Below are 20,453 nucleotides of genomic sequence, written 5' to 3' on the forward strand. Positions count from 1 at the left end.
ACAGTTAGGTTGTGGACGAGTACAGTAGGTTCATCCAATAGTGAACGAGTACAACCAGACAGTCTACTTGTAAACAAACAGAGCCAACGCGGCCATTAAAGGACAGAGAGGAGAGTTCGTCGAAGAGTTACAAGGATTCAAAGTTTCAAGGTTACCACCGAATGTGGTGTTTGCCAGGTATTTTTTGTCAGAAATTACCATAACCCGTGTGTTATATGGTAGATTTTATCGACCGTCTTTGTGTTTTTAACCAAATATTTCTAACATTAATGTGTAATGGTATCTGGCTATTGTCCTCAAGCTAGCGGCCACCGTATCTAACTCCATTTCTTGTCAAGTTTGTCTTTCATTTGAGAGGCGCTAACTTTTTTCTATTCTTCTATATTGATGATATTTCAGGGCGTTCATAAATAAAATGAAAGACCCGAGTCGCACCGACAGCAATAACAGCATTAGCAGCAGCGTCCCAATCATGACCATCAGCAACGATGTCATCCTGACCAATGACGTCATCCCGACCAACGATGCGATCATGCGCAACCAGTTCAACTATGACGACAACCCCTTCGCCGAGTACATGTGGATGGAGAACGAAGAGGAGTTCAACAGACAGGTATCCCACGAATACTATTCCCTTCTTTATAATGTTTCTCCTCCATATTTAGACTAAAGCTTGACAATAAAGCCATGCATGTCCATTGCTCGCTGGTCCCAAGATCGGAAGTCATGGATCTACAGAATTTAAAAATACCTTAATGCTTGTACTTTGAGATTAAATGGAGATTACTGTACACGTATACAGACTATACTAAGTATAAAAATGAACACTCAATTTGGGGCATGCATTTAAGTATTTCTTAGCATGTGTGGTCCAATGATTCAAACCCCTTATTCCCAGCTGGGTTCACTCCACACTTGACTAGTTGAGCTACACCATGCCCACCGCGCAGGTATTTAACTTATCTCCTGCCATCCTAAAGGTCGAGGAGGAGCTGAAGGAGGAGGAGTTCATTGAACTCTGCTTCCAGGAGATGTTGGAGGAGGAGGAAGAGTGGGAGTGGTTTATCCCATCCCGGGACCTCCATTCACAGCCCAACACCCAGCTGCAGGGCCAGTTCAGCCTGCTGGGGCTCTCGGTGGAGGTGGTCATGTACGAAGACGCCGTGGTGAGAAGGGGAATGTTTCACATTACTATTCGTAGCGGAACAATAAGCAGCAGTCACTGAAACCAATGATAATTCGAGTGTGGTTGTGTTTTTTATTTGGATGCTCATGAATATTCCTGGTATATTAGCGCGTTGCAATTCAATAGAAGATTTGCCAATGTACAAAACACCTTTTTGGTTTGATTATGATTTGAAGTACCTCATACTTTCAAACCTGTGTGTCTTGGAATTTAAGTGGGTCATGTTTCCAATGAGTGCAACCGAAAGCCACTGACTTCCTCAACATAGCAATTACTCTTGTTTTTGCATGTTTTGCTTGTTGCATGCTTGTAATTCAAGGTCTGCACTGCAAAAACACTATTTAGAAATTTAATATGTGGGCCCTGAGGAGAGTGCAGTATGTATAAATGAAGTTTTGTCTCAACTTGAGCTAGATACCAAACATACACCTTGTTTTTCCTGACGTATATCTGAATTAACTGTTAAGGTTGAATAACGCTTCTGCATCAAATGGGTACCACACAGCGGACACGTTATTTCTGCTACGTTGGATATTGCACACAGAAGTCAATTTAGCCTAAATCGCTGTAGATGATGAGTGCAACATGACCATAAAACACAACCTCATTTGGATGTTTGTTTCTCCTGTGTCCTCTAGGTCAACAGCAACCTGAACCCCAACGCAAAGGAGTTCACGCCGGGGATCCAGAAGCATGTGATCTGACCCCCCCCCCCCCCCCCCCCCCCCCCCCCCCTCCCTGCTAGCCAAGCCAGTCAGTCGTCCACACTGTGAAGCAGTGAGAGATGTGTGTTGTTTTCAGTTGTCACTCTGTTGCACTTGACTTAGGCCTGATGTGTTGCCAAAGTTCCCTGGTAGCCTTGCATGTCTTGGTTTGAATAATGTTACATATGTACGTGTAAAGAAGACATTTACCTGTTGTAACTCTTTTGAATGTATTATCAGGGCAGGAGGCTTGTTCGTTTTTTGCTTGTTCCTCAAAGTGTTGTGTTCACATTTAGTTCAGGCTGCAGGTACAGAATACCGCACAGAACAAATCGTCTTTTTACATACATCGTCTCTGTTTATCCTACTTTGATTCCTAACTATGCTCTGAATTGATGGAGTTAGGTTTTTTGCACTTTTATTTTCCTTTTATTTTATTCTATATATATTTTTATTTTATTTTATCTTGAGTTTTTGTGTGCTGTGCTGTTTTCATTTACTCGTTGCTTTGCATTATCTCGTTACAGCAAAAACCGCTGGTCCTCATTTTGTTGTTCTGGCACAAGAGATTGACTGTTTGACCATGTGATCCATGTTTAAATAGTTGTTTGGGTATGATGGCTCATTCATATTTCTATATTTGTTGGCATCCATCTTCCTCTGTTGCCGGTCATCTCGTCTTGAGTGTGTGGATGGAGAATTCCACTGAGAATGGCACTTTTCTTAAGAAGAACTGTATAAAAGGTTAAATAAGGAGAAAAAAATTGTAAAAAAATCTATTTTTTCTTAAACTATTTGAAAATAAATGTTTATGGATAATAAAAAATTGAATGTATACATTTGAGCATTTCTCTGGCCTATCTAATTTAAGGACAACAACAAAAAGGATACATATACACCCACAAACTGGATTAAATTAATGTGATTCAGTCCATCGTGTCTGGGCAGTGCACCTGCCCAGACACGGGTTTGGGCAATTGCCTAATAGCCACGTTTATCTTTGTGTTAAATAGCTCACTTTACTATTAATACATCAACAACATGAACGCTTATAGATCTGATCATCATTAGGCACTATCAGGTTTAAAACAATGAAGAATTATTGTTATAATGTTAATAAAGATTAAAACAAAAATATTATTTAGGAATAAAGAGGATAATAAAATATTGTACTCTAGGTGGTAAAATGATCAGGGGATAGATGGTAGGCTGCTCTGATAGTGTGGCCTCAGTGTTCAGTTTAAGTGAAGAAGGTCTGCTATGCTTCTTATTAGAGGCAAGTCCAGTCAAGTCCACTTTATGTGTTGAGAATGCCATAATGGACAGATATCTTATTTGGTACCATAACAAGCAAAACAATTTAAGTTCTTAAAATGTAATAATTCTCAACAATTACACAAACTGCCCACATGGCGGCCCTATGGCATACCGCTCTCTTTTGCTTAAGTTTCTTTCTAAAATCGTGGCTGTGGGGACAAGTGAGCCTCCACATGCTGTGGAGCCAGTCGTTCAACTTACCCCACCATGATGCACTGAATTTAAGTTAAGTCTCTAAAGAATAAAGTGCTATTTCAATGTAGTCATACACAACTGATTTGGTTTTTCAGATTTTAAACATTGTAGAAAAAAGCTTTAAACATTGTAGAAAAAAGCTGTCATGCCAAGAAAGAGAGAGAAAGGAGATGGTCTTAATTTTCCTTGCCTAGAGGAGAACATGAGTAAAAAAATAGCTCTTCTTACCCCACACTGCCCAATTAATATTGATAGCGGACCCAATTGTAAATGTTGCACGGATCTCCATGGTGCATATTTCTTGCTGGCTAAAAAAATTGCAAGGTGGATGCACAGAATGAGAATAACAAATATTTCAACATTAATAAAGAAAAACTGCAGTACTTTTATTTTTTACAAAAAATATAGTTAGATGCCATTCTTCATCAGTCAGCAAGTTATATGGGAGGCGATGCATCATGACGTATAGACACGTCACTAGGCTTAGCCGGAGGCGGCGTCTACCTGGAGCTGGGCGCTTGCCACGCAAGACAACAGGTGAACGCAGAGTTCAATGTCATTGCGCGACACAAACAAACACAGACACACCCGCAGTGTGTGCAATTCGTGACCAATGAATTTTTTTCAGTGATCGTCAGCCGATGTTTTCTTCTGTTCCGTGGGTAGGCAACGACCTGCCCGTTCGATCGTGGAGTTCTACCCCCCCTCCTCTTTCTTCCATCATTTCTGAACCGTATTGAGGAAACGAACCGATCGCTTATTTTGTTTTTAATTGCCTTCCGCGTTGGGTCGGTGTGGTTTTTTTGATGTACACATGGGAAGATGTTGCAAGAAACCGAATGATCGCTATATAACAGGCCGCCTGACAAACGACTGTCTCTGGTAATGTGCGGTTTTATCCTCCTGTGTTCATTGCGTTGGCCGCAAACATGCGGTTCTCTCCAGGTACTAACTGGATCTGCAGTCATGAATGGAATGGAGCCGACCTAAAGCCTAGGTAAGTCATGTAGGGTCTAGTGATCATGATGATGGGGATGCTTACGATGATGTTGAGGGTAAGGGATGATGAATGATGGAGTTAAAAATGTCATCAAAACGATAAATCAAGATTTTGTGAAGATCAAGCTAGATTTTGGAATGTAATACGTCTTATTGTTCTTTGCTGCAAATTTTTTATTTGTGTGAACGCCTTAACTTGGAGGCACATTGCCATAGAAACATCTCACCGTAGATTAAATCAGCTATTAATCTCAAGTATTTTGAAATACCTCTCGAGATAAATGCCCCTGTAGCTGTTTGCCAGTTTCAAAAAAGAAAGTAACGCCAATGAATCATCATCAATCCAAACCCCTACAGTCAGGTTTCCTCATGGAATGATAACGTGTTGTTCGTCCGGAATCTGAGCTGGCTACATTTTTCTTCAAACCGGTCCAACCACGTTCCTCTTGTTTCTGTCCGCTTTATTATTATTTTCTTTATTACTTTTTTCACTTTGAGGGATTACGCTTTAGTTGCAAAAAAAAGAGGGCAAAACATCCGCAAAGACCATTCCTAAAACTGGAATTTCTCAACAATTACTTTGGTAGCGGATTAGATTCCCTGTGGGGCCTTTGTTTAACTTTACTACCCCGGTGCTTATGTTCCTATCCCCCAATTGGTCAGCTGTACTGTCGTAGAACGCCCAGCCCAATGTTGGTTTCGATTGGCTCACAAGTTGGCACACTATAAGTTGAACCAATCAGACATGTTGGAATGCCAAAGCCGCTATAACATGCCTTTCCCACCAGCTGCTGCAGTCAATCAGTCCATTCAGTTGTGTGTGTGTGTGTGTGTGTGTGTGTGTGTGTGTGTGTGTGTGTGTGTGTGTGTGTGTGTGTGTGTGTGTGTGTGTGTGTGTGTGTGTGTGTGTGTGTGTGTGTGTGTGTGTGTGTGTGTGGTCTCTTTGCGTCCCACTGAACAGCTTGTTGACCACTTTGCACGTCCCTCCCCCCAACACACGCTTCCCTCACACTCCTGCCACATGGAGCAGAAGGTTGTTAGTGAGTCAGTGGAGGAAGTTACACCCTTGTGTCTGTTTGTGTTTTCCAGTCATCATGCTGCCTCTCCCTCCACTGCAGCAAAATCTGCTCCATCGTAGTTAAAGCTCAGAGCACAACCACAGAACGAGAGAGAGAAAGAGAGGGACACCGAGCCAGAGAGCAGAGGTTTGCTGAAGCTCAACTGTGGATTATGCACACGGTAATAACAGTAATAATGTGATTCACCCTGAGGTTTGGGTAATGATGCTTTGCCACTATTAGTTGTTGTTGTGAGGGTAACTGATGTGTGGGTTTAATTGGTTGGATGTGGTTGGGATGGGGAGGCATACCTTTTGCTTTATTTGTGCAGTGTTGTTCCTTCATGTTTTTAAAGCACTCCTTAAGAGAAACGTTTTTAGGATAGTAAATACTTTTGTGGCTTTTTGCTTAGTCATAGCGTTCAGGCATCCCAGGCTCTCCGTGTGTTTATAACCGAGTCAGCTGATGGACTGTGTGAGAATACTGGACCACATGCTGTATGTTGACTGTAATGTGTGGTGTAGAAAAAGTTTACCAGCAGTTTTTAGAATTTGTTGGAACATTTGTTGTTGGTCTTTCTCAGAAATTGATATGTTGTGCAATGAAATTGCACAACAGTTTGGGTGATAAAAAAAGCAGGTGTGTGTGTGTGTGTGTGTGTGTGTGTGTGTGTGTGTGTGTGTGTGTGTGTGTGTGTGTGTGTGTGTGTGTGTGTGTGTGTGTGTGTGTGTGTGTGTGTGTGTGTGTGCGTGTGTTCAGAGAAAGGAATGTAAACGATGGATGGATAAGAGTGAGGATATGAAATGTGAATGAAACTATTAATGTGTACCACCTGGAACATCTGCCGTGCATCAGTATGCGGATCCAAATCCTAATCATCTTATCTTTTGCCAGTGACTCCATCACCACCATCACCGCCCAACCCTTCCAGCCAGCATGCAGGTATCAAGGAGGGCTCAGCCTGCCTCCCCACAACTAGCACTCCCATCGCGGGACTCCTCTGACTTCTCTCCCCCTGGAGGAGATGGAGGAGGAGGAGGAGGAGGAGGAAGAGGAGAGGAGGAGACAGTCAGCGAGGAGATGGACTTCTTCACGGATGAAGAGGTCGGCGAGGATATTGGGGCGTACCTGGGTCTGGACATGGATCTCTCTGGGTCTTTAGAGGCGTTGGGAGCCAAACTCTCTGATTCGAGGATCTCCGCCGAGGAGACGGCAGACTCCCCACGGACTACAGAAGGGGGCGCGGGGGCGTTGGAGGTGCGGGGGCACGACGAGGAGGAGCTGGAGGCCGACCGAACGCGTCTCAGCGAGGAGGAGGCGGAGGAGGCGGCCGCCAGGGAGAAGGCAGCCCAGAGACAGCTGCTGGCCATCGAGGAGCTGGTCCACACGGAGAGGAACTATCTGCGGCTACTGCAGCTGGCTTCAGTCACCATCAGGAACAACCTGAGCAAGATGGAGGTAGCTGGGGGGGGGGGGGGGGGCACGGTGGAGGGGCGAGTTCGTTCATCATTATAACAGGACACAATGCGGACATCGGGGATCGAACCCAGAACCTCACGGTCGGGAGTCGGACACCTTAACCGCTGCACTGTCCTGCAGGAGAAATGCGGCGGCATTACAGTATATAAGGAATGTATTAGTTTCAGCAGGGTTACACCGTCCTGATGCGTTTTGTCTACCTCAGCGTCTTAGCACTTTGAGGGTCAGCTTATCTATCCTCAGCGGGGAATAGAACCAGACACTATCAGCCCCAACACTTACTAGTTTCACTTGCTTGTGTTGCTGAAAAGCTAGAGCGAGGCACTAGCAAAGCATCGGGTAAAAGACGTGAGAGAGTTGACCTGGAGAACTGTCATCAACTTTTATTGCTGTCATATTTCCATGTTGCCCCGACCTATTACACTGTCAATGTAGGTTAGCAGAAACATCAAGCTGCAGAGTAGTGCTTTAAATGATTATGAGTGTGGAGATGATGTGTGAGAGAGAGAGAGAGAGAGCGAGCGAGAGAACAGACTCTGTGTTGTTTTGAATGGTAATCGGTGGATTCTCCAACCATTACGGCATGGCATTGCAGCAACCACGAAGCGGTCGGCGGGCAGCAGACGTTTAGGAAACAGTGGATCTGTGTGTGTGTGTTATTGAATGTTCTCATCCAGTCCCCACGGCAACCGACTGACGGTGTTTCTTGTCCCAGCCTCCTCTAGTGGGCCTGAGCAGTATGTTCCTCCATGTGGAGGAGGTGATGGAGGTGTCTGGTCGGCTCCTCAGCCTCCTGGACCAGAAGCTGGTCAAGCCTGGAGACCCTCAGTACCTCCATATCCTCTGTAAGACGCTCACTCACCCTTACACACACAGATAGAGCTCAATTACCTTTTGTTAGATTACATAGCTCTGGCACAATGCATACTGTCACCCAGTGGAATGTGACATGTCAGCATGAACAAATCATGAGGTCATGTTCAGGAAGCAGATAATGATAATCTTTTGAGTGCATAGAAGATGTGAAAGCAGCACACAATTTCACCTCTATACTTGACACACGCACACTCCTGTGTTGTCATCCATTGTTTCAGCTTTGTTAACATTTAAACTGCATTCCACAAGATAACCCGGGGATTTTGTTCAAAACAACACATCCCTTTATAAATACAATGCTGGCAAGCTAGTGTAGATGATCCAGGGAGTTCACAGATCACAGCGTGACGGCACCATGTTAATGTCTGTGCTATTTCGGTTGTTGCCATACTAGCATGACAGAATCCCAGCGCTGTATATTTGACAAACGTTGAACGGATCCATCCCGATTCTTCAAACTGAGACCTATTTATCAAACTAAAATCCCAGAGCAACAGCATATGGATTTGAGTATTGTTGCTCACAGTTTCTTGTCCCTGATCTCTGCTCCACCTCATAGGACAGTTTGTGTTGCCAGGCAACACATTCATGTTCTCTGTTCTCACGAGAAGCTGTTGAATGTGAGCTAGAACGTTTTAAATTGCATCCCTCCTTCTTGTTGTTAGTTTTTGTTGTTATACATATGGACATACCACATTGCACTAGGACAATGGCTACTACGCACACTCACACACACAATTGACACACACACGCACACGCACACGCACACACACACACACACACACAAGGCCAACTACAGGAAACCCTTTCCAAAAGTTGTATAGACGGCCAAACCAAGTTAAACTGGCAAATTTGGTCTCACACTTTCTATATTTAGCAAAATACCAGCCATTGTCTGAAGGTATCTGTCAGTCGTTAAACAATTTGAACAGGAAACGTAACTCGTATGCTCCTCTACGCAGTTCGTGTTAGTTCCCTAAATTGTACTTTGTTCAAGCATCTTTGCTTGTATATTATATCTCTTATTCTCTTGCCATACTTGCATATAACTAAATTGATTGGTCTAAAAAGACAACATATAGTTCCATCTAAAAGTCATCATCACATTCCCTCCCTTCCCTCAGAAATGTAACCTAACCCTTGAGCTTTATCAACATGTTCACCAAACTAACATCAGCTTTTAAAGCTACTTTAATAAAGGGGCAGGTCACTACAAACGGGGGACACCAATCATATTATAACGTATACATTATCAAATAAAGATGAATATGATATTCATCCTGAGTACATTGACTTGAGTATCAGCAGGGTGTGAATCTCTCGTGTTTTCTCCCTGTCAGGTGACTCCTTCCTCAGTATGTCCCCTGACATCGAGGAGTCCTACAAAGAGTTCCTGGCCAACTACACCCTGGTGACGACCTTGGAGAACACTTACAAACAAAAGGAGGCGTTGTGGACCGAGATCGTCAAGGTCATCAAGACCTCAGCGTGAGTAATCGCAACCTAACGCCCCTTCAGTTTGTTTGTTATTTCTCGTTGATAACAACACCCACTCTCTATCGGCTTGCTCCTAAACACACCAGTAGGGAAGTGTCCAATCAGTTGTATAAGTATAGCTATCCCTTAATCACAGTTGCCGTCCCAAAGGGCTTCAGAGTCCTCTGTAGGCCCTCCTATAAGGCCAAAGAAAAAGATCCCGCAGCTCTGTCGATGGAGTCAGGGTCACCTGACTGTGCTGTTTTCCAAATGTCCATTCGTCGCATTTCGTCTTGCTCTACATATCCATATGTTTTCCTCCTGTCCCAAGTGTATCCACATTCACATTGCAAATATGCTGAAGCTGCCCCTACAAGAAGCTAAATTGGCTCTGAATCGGCTTGGGGGCCAGCAGGAAGGTTCAATCTTACATTTACATGTCCCGGCCGCCGCAAGGCCACATATAACAAATGTGATCGACACTCAACGTTGCCTTTAATGACACTGAGGCCCAATCCCATTTCTACCCCTTAGCCCTTCCCCTTAGCCCTCCCCCTTGTTTTGAGGCCCAATCCCATTTCTACCCCTTACGCCTTCCCCTTACGTCTTCACCTTACCCCTCCCCCTTCAAAACAAGGGGGAGGGGTAAGGGGAAGGGCTAAGGGGTAGAAATGGGATTGGGCCTTATCATGCTACTGCTGCTGTGTGGAGCTCGAGCGATAAGAAGACAAAACCTTGACACGGAGCCCTGTGGTTCTCCCCACCGCCAGGCCGGAGGTCAACGCCACGTCTCTGAGCTTCTTCCTGGTGATGCCCGTGCAGCGCATCGCCCGCTACCCGCTGCTCCTGCAGACCATCAAGAAGCACACGGAGACGGCGCACCCCGCGTACAAACGCCTGGAGGAGGCCGCGCACACCGCCATCGCCCTCAACTGCCGCATCAACGAGTACAAGCGCTTCCGGGAAGTGGGTAAGAAAAAGCGTTCTCCCGCTCTAAGGTTTTGGTGGTGGTCACAGCGATTGATTGGGTCGAAATGTTCCTCGGTGTTTAGAGGTGTGATGATGCATCCTCAAAGTTTGGGAGTTCGGTTCCCTGTGTGCTGGAAGGTAAAGGTGAGAGATGATTTGTTCAGGGTTGTTGGTTCCAGTCCTTGTAGCTCATTTCATATACAGTCAGATCCATAAATATTGGGTCATTGACACAATTCTAATCTTTTTGGCTCTATACACCACCACATTGGATGAAACGAACAAGATGTGCTTTAACTGCAGACGTTCACCTTTTATTTTGAGGGCATTAACATCCAAATCAGGTGAACGGTGTAAGAATTACAACAGTTTGTATTTGTGCCTCCCACTTTTTAAGTGACCAAAAGTAATGGGACAAATTAACAATCATAAATCAAACTTTCACTTTTTAATACTTGGGTGCAAATCTTTTGTAGTCAATTAGAGCCTGAAGTCTGGAACGCATAGACATCACCAGACGCTGGGTTTCATCCCTGGTGATGCTCTGCCAGGCCTCTACTGCAACTGTCTTCAGTTCCTGCTTGTTCTTGGGGCATTCTCCCTTCAGTTTTGTCTTCAGCAAGTGAAATGCATGCTCAATCGGAATCAGGTCAGGGGATTGACTTGGCCATTGCATAACATTCCACTTCTTTGCCTTAAAAAACTCTTTGGTTGCTTTCACAGTATGCTTCGGGGTCATTGTCCATCTGCACTGCGAAGTGCCGTCCAATGAGTTCTGAAACATTTGGCTGAATATGAGCAGATAATATTGCCCGAAACACTTCAGAATACATCCTGCTGCTTTTGTCAGCAGTCACATCATCAATAAATACAAGGGAACCAGTTCCATTGGCAGCCATACATGCCTACGCCATGTCACTACCACCACCAGGCTTCACTGATGAGGTGGTACTCTTTGGATCATGAGCAGTTCCTTTCCTTCTGCATACTCTTCTCTTCCCATCACTCTGGTACAAGTTGAACTGTGAAGGCTTTTTTAGATGTTGTTTGGCAAACTCCAATCTGGCCTTCCTAATTTTGAGGCTCACCAATGGTTCACATCTTGTGGTGAACCCTCTGAATTCACTCTGGTGAAGTCTTATCTTGATTGTTGACTTTGACACACATACACCTACCTCCTGGAGAGTGTTCTTGATCCGGCCAACTGTTGTGAAGGGTGTATTCTTCACCAGGAATAACACACACCAAGCCATGGAACAGCTGAGCAGCCAATTGTCCCATTACTTCTGGTCCCTTAAAAGTGGGAGGCACATATACAAACTATTGTAATTCCTACACCGTTCACCTGATTTGGATGTAAATACCCTCAAATTAAAGTTGAAAGTCTGCAGTTAAAGTACATCTTGTTTCATTTCAAATCCATTGTGGTGGTGTATAGAGCCAAAAAGATTAGAATTGTGTCGATGTCCTAATATTTATGGACCTGACTGTATCTCATCTGGTAACTTTTGTATCTCCGCTGAAGAGTACAAGACGGCAATCAGTATCTGATCTTGTTTAGAGCCCGAACGATGCTAAATTTTTGGGGTGGGGACTAAGCTCTGATCTTGTCTCTCCTCTCTGATCCCAGCCGATAAGTACAAGAAGACGGAGACGCTGAGCATCAAAGATAAGATCAACCGCTTGAACAGCCACAGCATCGCCAAGAAGACCGCTCGCCTCAGCCAGTACATCAAACACGAGACCGGGATGGCTTCCAAGGTACTGCCTATTAAGGCCAATTTATACTACTCCGTATCCGTAATCCGTAATGCAATTCGCCGCCGATCGAACACTCCCGCCCGATCTTTCTTATATGTTGACTTTACAAGCTTTACAAATCCTATTTGGTGTTTTATCGGTCCTTAATGTGCACAGTAAATAACGTACAAAGTAAATAAGGTGCATAGTCATACTGGAGAAGTGATTCCTGAAATGATTTTGTTAGAGGACCAATCACAGCCCTTACCGTCTCGTTGGGTCGACGGATAGTTAAAAAATATTGGTTGCTCTCTGACAGGCCGTGTCTGCGTACGGCACTTTAAGGAGTAGAATAAATCTGCCTTTACCCTCAACCTTTAACATCTACCATTACATAACCAGAACCATGCCTTAAACTTTGTAATGCCAGTTCTGTGGATGATAAAACTATGTAAAATAGATTTTTCAAAGAGAGACCTGATCTATAAAGCTGATCCCAACCAGATATAATAAATACACATTTTAACATTTGGTCAGGTCACCATACACAGGTTTTAATGCAGAATTTAAACCCAAGGACGAAATTGATTTTAGTGTATCCCCCTAGCCTCTTATCCAAGCACCATCGCACTCAGCATTGCTTCTCAGCTGCTCTGTAATAGGAAAATGTGCCAATAAACTTATTTCGTTTAGTTAATACTTAACCGGAGGTGTGTGCACACAAAAACATACAGTATGACATAACCAGCCTGGTCAACAACATACTGCTGTTGGCCTTCCATTTTGAGTATCATTCTTGCTGAACTTAACCAAACTGTCTGTCGACAAAGAGTGGGGAAAAATGAAAGATGTTTTTTTCTCGCACCAAGATGTTGCATCATATCGTACTGTGATCAGACAGCGTCAGTGCGGTATTGGAGAAAGTCCTCTCGTTCTAAGATCAGACTTGGACTTCTTAAATCAAAAGATGTTGTTAATCCTTCGGCATCAGAATGTATTGGTGCATGCTAGTGGACGAGGATCAGATTACCCAGAGTGCTTTGCATCTCACACTACTCTCTATGTACCTCTCACTCTCTGTTGCTGTGTTCCAGCTGGTGGACGAGGAGTTTGATGCCCTGGAGATGTTCTTCTACGTCCTGGAGAAGGGAATCCTGGAGCTCCATGACAACGTTGGGTCCTACCTGTGCCACTTACAGGTGTGATAAACATGCCTTGACTTATCTAATGAGGTTAACGAGCTTGTCCAGTGGCCAAGCTGTTGATGTCCACAAACCAACGTGAATTTGTCAACGTTTTATCCTCAACACTTTTAACGTCGTTTTTCTTATTTGTATTTGTTGTTTATGTTATGATGTATTTTCATGAAAGGAATCGTTGACCTAGACCTCAAAGTATCTTGGTTTTTGGTTCAGCAGCAGACGATAAACACATTTTCTGGAGAGCTTCTGTGCATTGTAGCAAGTTCTCTAAGCTGTTGCTAGCTTCGCTGAACCTAATACATGCACATGTGTTTTCACTGTGCCGCCCCTGCATGTAATCGTGCACAGTGAACTTATGTTTTTACTTTATTTTAAGTATAGACGGGAGTACAAATTTCCTTTTTCCAGTTGGACCGCATTTAGCCTTCATAAAGTCTTGGAAAGTATCAACACAACAGGGGACATTACCACTGCAGTAATGCTAGGATAAAACTGCAGGCTGGAAAAGTTTGGAAAAGGGAAATTAGTGGAAGGATTGGAGCTGGAACAAGCGTCCCCTCTATCCAGCTTCAGATTTTCCATATAGCTTATTAGTTGGTTGAACCTGCTTTTTAAGACTGAATGTCTCTGAAGGAGCTCTGTGGAAACAAGAAGCTGGCAGACAAGACTGCCTTTGTTCTGTTATCAAACTGGAAACTTATTTTATGTACTACCTGTTTTTCTGTCTGTATCTCTCTGTAAGATTATCAGTATCTATAAATAAACCGATGCCCTTGCCAATTCACTATCTCATGGATCTATTAAAGAAGCACTATCTGCATCAAAGTATGCTATTAAGTTAAGGCAAAGGTTATTATCATTATTAAACGTTATAAGGATAATGTAACAATCATGTTTCTACTTAAATTTTGCCTAATAACATCTCGTATGTTAGGTGATGTTATATCCTTTGGCACCTACATTTCTTATTTGGGTTAAATGAAGTTTCATATTATTGTATCTTATATTTAATCTAATAATCATCTTATCTACTCCAGGAGTTCCTGGCGTGCCGGCCAGAGGAGTGTGATCTAGACCTGCACGGAAACAAACCCGCCATCTGCTACAAGGAGATCCAGACGGCTCTCAGACAGTGGATCCTGCCCACGTTTGTTAGTCGCACGCACACACACACACACACACACACACACACACACACACACACACACACACACACACACACACACACACACACACACACACACACACACACACACACACACACAGAGGTTGCATGCCACGTATTGCAAACAGTCTTACACATGCACACACACTCCCACATTCCATTGACGTTGACTGGGTTGCATTCTCTGCTCGGAAATGTAATTTCCGAAAAAATGTAATCTAGTATACTCCCTTCTCCTCCCTTCTTCTCTCTCTGTCTCCCATATGTGTATATATCTCTCTCTCTCTGTCTCTCTGTCTCTCTGTGTGTGTGTGTGTGTGTGTGTGTGTGTCAGATCAATCAATGTTTTATGGGTACTAATGGACTCTAACCCGGGGTCTGTCTGTGTGCAGGAGAAGAGGATGAGGTCCTTGATCTACAAACCTCTGTGTTCCCTGAGGGACCTTCTGGCGGGACCCAGGAACCTGATCCGGAAGAGACTGGACAAGCTGCTGGACTATGAGGTCCTGGAGGCCCGGCCCAGCCTCAACTACGAGGAGCAGGCCATCGCCAGCACCTACAGGTACGCTGGGAGGAGGATGTGTGTTCGGTTGCATAAAGAGAGGCTGAGGCTGTTGTGAAACACTGTGATCGTCTCACCTCTGCTCCTCTCCTCTTCGTGTACTCCCTCCTCCTCCTCCTCCTCTTCCACCTCATCCTCCTCCCTCTCCTCCTCCTCCTCCTCCTCCTCCTCCTCCTCCTCCTCCTCCTCCTCCTCCTCCTCCTGTAGGACCATCAACACCCTGCTCCTGAATGAGCTCCCCCAGTTCAACGGCCTGGCTCTGGGCATGATGTGGTCCGTCTTGGGGACCTTCAGCTCCCTGCACCTGGACCTCACCTCTGATATGGAGCAGCTCTTCCAGGGCTTCGCTCAACAGGTGAGCAATACAACATACAACTTCATGAGAATGAGGTTATCGTTGTAGTCGATAGGGTGTTTGACTTGACTGTGGACATTGGGAATCAAACCCACAATCTTCTGTAGGCAACATGACCCCTAACCCCCCTACCCGTTCCTTAAGAGTAGGAAGGTTAGGGGTACAAATGGAAAAAGACTACATCAACACTTCTCCTTTCCTCTCTCTCTCTGTCTCTGTCTCTCTCTGTCTCTGTGTTCAGCTTCCCCACAGCTCTCTGGAGCCAGGTGCATTCTGGGAGTGGGTGGAGCATGCGGTACTAGAGGGCGCGAGGAACCTGGAGAGTGTGTGTTGCAACGTGGAGGAAACACTCAGCGCCCCAATCAGCCAGGTGAGCACCCATCCCCCCCTTCCCCCTCCCCCCATCTCCCTCCCACGACCCCAGCTGGCATAGCACTCCGATGGTTTCTGGACCTTGTTTAGTCTGGCCACTGTGCTGTCTGTGCGTTTCATTGTCGTGCGCCATTATCCTTTAATCTGCCTCCCAGCTGACTGTCTGCCCGTCCGTCTCCCTGCCCTCCATTTTGCAAACCGTCCTCCAGTCGTGCCATCCCAGTATGACCAAACAACAGCCCTTCTGTTGCTATACCTTTTATCTCCTGTTGTTAACGGGTGATCCCCTCTCCACCGGTCGGCCCCACAGCCCCTGAGCCCGTCCTCCCAGCGGCGGCTGGCTCTCCTCACCCAGAAGCACGGCTCGGAGAAGATCTTCCAGGTGAGCGGTGCGGTGGTGGGCGGCCGGGACCTGGACCTGAGCCTGGGCCGCGGCGAGCTGGTGGCGGTCGTCAGCCAGAAGGACAGCCGCGGGGACAAGAGGAGGTGGCTGGTGGACGCGGGCGGTGAGGACCAGCGCCCTGCTCTTAACCTTTTGTGTCGTGTTCGTTTCACCCCCCCTTACTCTGGTCAAATTTGACCGGCCTGTTTTAACTGCCCTTACATCAACACAAAAACCATTGCTCATCACCAAATTGTATTTAAAGCGGCCAGGGTTATGATGTCGTCTGGGACTTTGGTCCTCTATGCTGTTTTGGTCAACATGACCTTTCTCTAGTGTTGGAATGTTTTACTACGCTTTGAATCGGGTTGCGTACTTTTTGCGTTGACAGCGGGTTGATAAACTGTCAGCCAAATGTTCTTTTGCAATGTCACAGTAGGGTTTCGTTTACCCTTTGGAGGGGAGCTGTCAGGCTCGGCCATTTTACAGCATCATACGCCTGTGGTGAAACGTCGCGGCCGCCACTTCCACTTTCCACAAAAGTTTGACCAGTGATCTCCTACTCTCGTAGAGTTGTTTTTAGAGATGGAATCGTTTGACTGCCTGCTTTGACTTTCCTGCTACCTTATCAGGTTAATTAATAAAAACAACTAGTTGAGGAGGTACACTTATCTGTTCATTGGTTTGACACGTCATCATCACATTAAAAGGACCTTTGGCCAGACCGCACAAACCTAAGCCGGATTCGCCATTGAAGTATAATTAGAGAGAGAAACGTAGGAACTATTTATAGATGAGGAGCCCATGACAATGTTTCATCCCAGAGGACTGTTGCTGAGGTGATTTCTGTAAGGTGGTTTATTCTGCTGGTACAGTAGAGCCACCTGCTGGTAGAGCACTGGAAATACAGTTTGAGTGGGAAGATGGAGAAACTAAGTAGCTTTTTAATAAATACATTTACCATCCACTATTATATTGACCCAGTTTTCTGGTAAAATATGTCAAATATCAATGAATGACTGACTGTGCAAGCACAGGAACAAAATGGAGAAATAAGATACCAATAATGTTTATAGATATGTTTTCACTTTCTTACTTTACAATGCAAACGTCCTTAATAATTCATCAACATTTATAGATTATGTATCGGTGGTCAAACACAGCATCTGTGTGTGTTCTGGTTCATCTTCATGCACCCAGTGTTTTCCTGACTCTTCAGTATCATCCCCATCACGTGTGTCTGCAGGGCCCAGAGGCTACGCGCCTTCCGCCAAGCTGATTCGCTATCGCCAGGCAGTGGAGGACCCGCCCCCTTCCCCCCACCTGACCCTGCCTGTGGTCCCGGCCGGGCAGAGAAGGCACTCCTACTCCCCAGAGACCAGGAGCTTGACCCTGCCAGCCATGAGCCGGCCCTGCTTCCAGGTTAGCGTCCTCGTTAGCATCCTGGTTAGCGGTTAGCTTAGCGTGTTGAGATCGAGTGTGTTTACATCAGGTCTCCGGAGTTTCACCGTTATGCTGCTCCCAGGTGACCCTCACAGCTCATTTTCTCTAATAGTTGTTCGTGAAAGTCAAGTGTAGATAACAACCGGTGTGTACATGTCTGTCGTCTGTTCGGTGGAGATAAAGAAAGAAATTACACTGCCACTGACCTTATAAGAACATGCCCGGGGTGTGTGTGTTTTGTTATGGGCCGTATGTATAATTAATTGCTTAACCTTGTCTTCACAATGGCCTCCAGGACATTGTGTGTGTGTGTTTGTGAGCATAGGGCCTATGATATGGTGTGTTTGTGTGACACACACACACACACACACACACACACACACACACACACACACACACACACACACACACACACACACACACACACACACACACACACACACACACACACACACACACACACACACACACAGTACATCAGCTCTTTATCTCGCTCTCTCCGTGGCCATGTTATTATTATTTTTTTTTACTGTGATCATCCTGTAGTTACTGCCCTATACCACTAGGGGTGATGTTTCTCCACACTCCCTCCAAGCCTATCGCACAGTTCACATTTGCTGCTAATCAGCTAGTAGCCAGATTCTAAGGAGATGCCACTTTATAAGTCCGCTATTGTAGTTCTAGCCTACAGCAATGCGTTCAGCGTCTGTGCAGAAGTGTGCGATTGTGGTTTGTTCAGACAAATCTAGGCCCCTTGACCTTTTACAAGTGTGTGTGTGTGTGTGTGTGTGTGTGAGAGAGAATTGTTGATGTGTTAGTATGTGAGTGAGTCACATTGTATAAAATATATATTTTTAATAACATTTTCCTCCATAACCTCCTGGCACCCGATGAGCCCTACTCTGACCTCTGACCTCTGACCTGACCTCCCCTCCCCGCGGCAGGTGTTTGTGAGCTACGACTTCACGGCCAGCGGCGCCCGCGAGTTCTCCGTGCGCGCGGGCGAAGCCGTGCGCGTCCTGGAGTCTCACGACAAGGGCGGCAACCCCGACTGGAGCCTGGTGGAGGCGGCGCAGGGTCGCCGCGGCTACGTGCCCTCCAACTACCTGGTCGTCATGCCGACCACACCCACCGGACAGCCCACCGCGCCGGGAGCGCTGTCGAGTCGTGCCTCCTTCCACTAGGAGCCGAGGTGGGAAGGGAAGGAAGGAAGAGGCGACGGATGGATACGAGACAGTTTGCCAGGATGCAATGGTTGCCATGGAGTCCCAGGAATTGTTCCTGTTTGACGACCGAGAGTAAGAGAGGGTGAAACCGTCCCCCTTTTTTGATAACACGGGCAATTTATTCAGAGTATTCTGATTGGTCGATAAGAGACACTGTTTTTGTGTTTGTCCAGCTTGCACGCTGAAACGAAGAGAACGAGAAAGAGTTTGGTGTTTGTATGAAGCACCTTTCTTTGTGCCCATCTCAACAAACGGGATGCATTAACCATACCGGTCTATGTTATGCTATTGTGTTAACACTGGTAGCTACACTAGCTTTACCCTCTAGGTGGCGCTGTTCCCTAGAAACCCTGCTTACAGTCATGTGAACAAACGATGAAGATGAAGGATTTGTCAACTATGAACGGTAGAGGAAAGATGAAGGAAGTGTGTGTGTGTGTGTGTGTGTGTGTGTGTGTGTGTGTGTGTGTGTGTGTGTGTGTGTGTGTGTGTGTGTGTGTGTGTGTGTGTGTGTGTGTGTGTGTGTGTGTGTGTGCGCGCTCCCACCCACTATGAAGTATGCTCAGCAACTGGAAACTTCTTGGATGAAACCATCCTGATTGGATAATCAAACGGTTCAAATCACATTAGTTCTGGAGTAAACCAAGACATGTTTGAATGTGAATGCCAAACCCCTAGGGGTGCTTTAAAATGAGATTAGGATGAAAGGGAAACCTTAGTTTCTACATTTGCATTGTGCTGCTGTAGGCCTACTGTCAACCGTTTCTGGAACTTGTCTGTTTGAAAGTAATAAAGGCGTTTATATGTCTAACCACTAGAGGGGGTAGGAGGTCTACGAAAGCGAGCGAGGGAGCACGAGAGAGAGCGTTGATTGCTTGTGATTTGAACAGAATAACACATTACCGTATTTCAGTATTTGGTGCTACTACTTTACGCGCAACCTTAATAAAACCCCTGTATATATTGTTATAATTCTCTAGTGTCAGCTCAACATTTATGTATGTATTTGGCATGTTTTGACCTGCTGTCCATGTACTTTTACTGATTACAGCGTTTCTAATGGTGTATTTATTGGTATTTAACAGATATTTTTTTCTGTATTTATTGAAAGTCTCCTCTTCAGCTTGAATCATGAGCTTTTTGAAGTGTTTGCCAAAGACAGGTTGTACCAGCATACACACACACACACACACACACACGCACACACTGTTGCGTAGATACTCACAAAAACGGATCAGATACCAACACACATTAATACAAAGAGACGATAAAACAGTTTTAGTTCTCCTTCAGACTAACACCTTCATCTCAATAAAGAAATTTCAAAATGTTGATTTCTGTATTTAAAGTGGCCTTTTCTGAGAGAGATACTCCAAGGTTTATAGATCATTTAGCAGAAGCTTGAATCATCAAATCTGAGCATGCACCAAAAGGTTGGCTATTCATGTCAAACCCTCCTGGAAAATAAATGACATGCAAATACATCAAGAGCAGGAACAAAGATTCAGAACTCTGGACAGCACCAGGGCCAACAAAGTCAAGTCATCCATAGTCAATGTTGTATAGTACCACGGTGTATTGATTGGCCATAGAGAACACCTGCCGGTCTTGAGCCAACAAACATCTGTCAGCAATAAAGATGAGCCCCTGTTATTTTCCTCGAGAGGAGGACGCTTGCACCTGACAAGTGAGTCAATGTGTGGTATGAAGAAGCCAGCGTACATTATGGGGTCAAAGTAGAGGGAAC

At 45.2% G+C, this 20,453-nt stretch overlaps 2 protein-coding genes across 2 annotated transcripts; both read left to right on the top strand.

Annotated features, from left to right (window-relative positions):
- Positions 1-26: 26 nt before the first annotated feature.
- paip2b (poly(A) binding protein interacting protein 2B) lies at positions 27-2,716 on the top strand. Its single transcript, XM_030368720.1, has 4 exons — positions 27-177; positions 400-613; positions 981-1,166; positions 1,825-2,716. The coding sequence occupies exons 2-4, from the start codon at positions 416-418 to the stop codon at positions 1,888-1,890; spliced, it is 450 nt and encodes a 149-aa protein (XP_030224580.1). The 5' UTR covers positions 27-177; positions 400-415; the 3' UTR covers positions 1,891-2,716.
- Positions 2,717-3,886: 1,170 nt separating this feature from the next.
- On the top strand, positions 3,887-20,040 carry arhgef37 (Rho guanine nucleotide exchange factor (GEF) 37). Its single transcript, XM_030368675.1, has 15 exons — positions 3,887-4,399; positions 5,491-5,640; positions 6,354-6,917; positions 7,654-7,783; positions 9,155-9,302; positions 10,061-10,260; positions 11,890-12,020; positions 13,094-13,198; positions 14,239-14,352; positions 14,759-14,928; positions 15,136-15,283; positions 15,525-15,653; positions 15,966-16,161; positions 17,284-17,459; positions 18,425-20,040. The coding sequence occupies exons 3-15, from the start codon at positions 6,396-6,398 to the stop codon at positions 18,662-18,664; spliced, it is 2,409 nt and encodes an 802-aa protein (XP_030224535.1). The 5' UTR covers positions 3,887-4,399; positions 5,491-5,640; positions 6,354-6,395; the 3' UTR covers positions 18,665-20,040.
- The last annotated feature ends 413 nt before the right edge of the window (positions 20,041-20,453 follow it).

The sequence above is a fragment of the Gadus morhua genome, chromosome 10, assembly GCF_902167405.1.
Source record: "Gadus morhua chromosome 10, gadMor3.0, whole genome shotgun sequence".
Lineage (NCBI taxonomy): Eukaryota > Metazoa > Chordata > Actinopteri > Gadiformes > Gadidae > Gadus > Gadus morhua.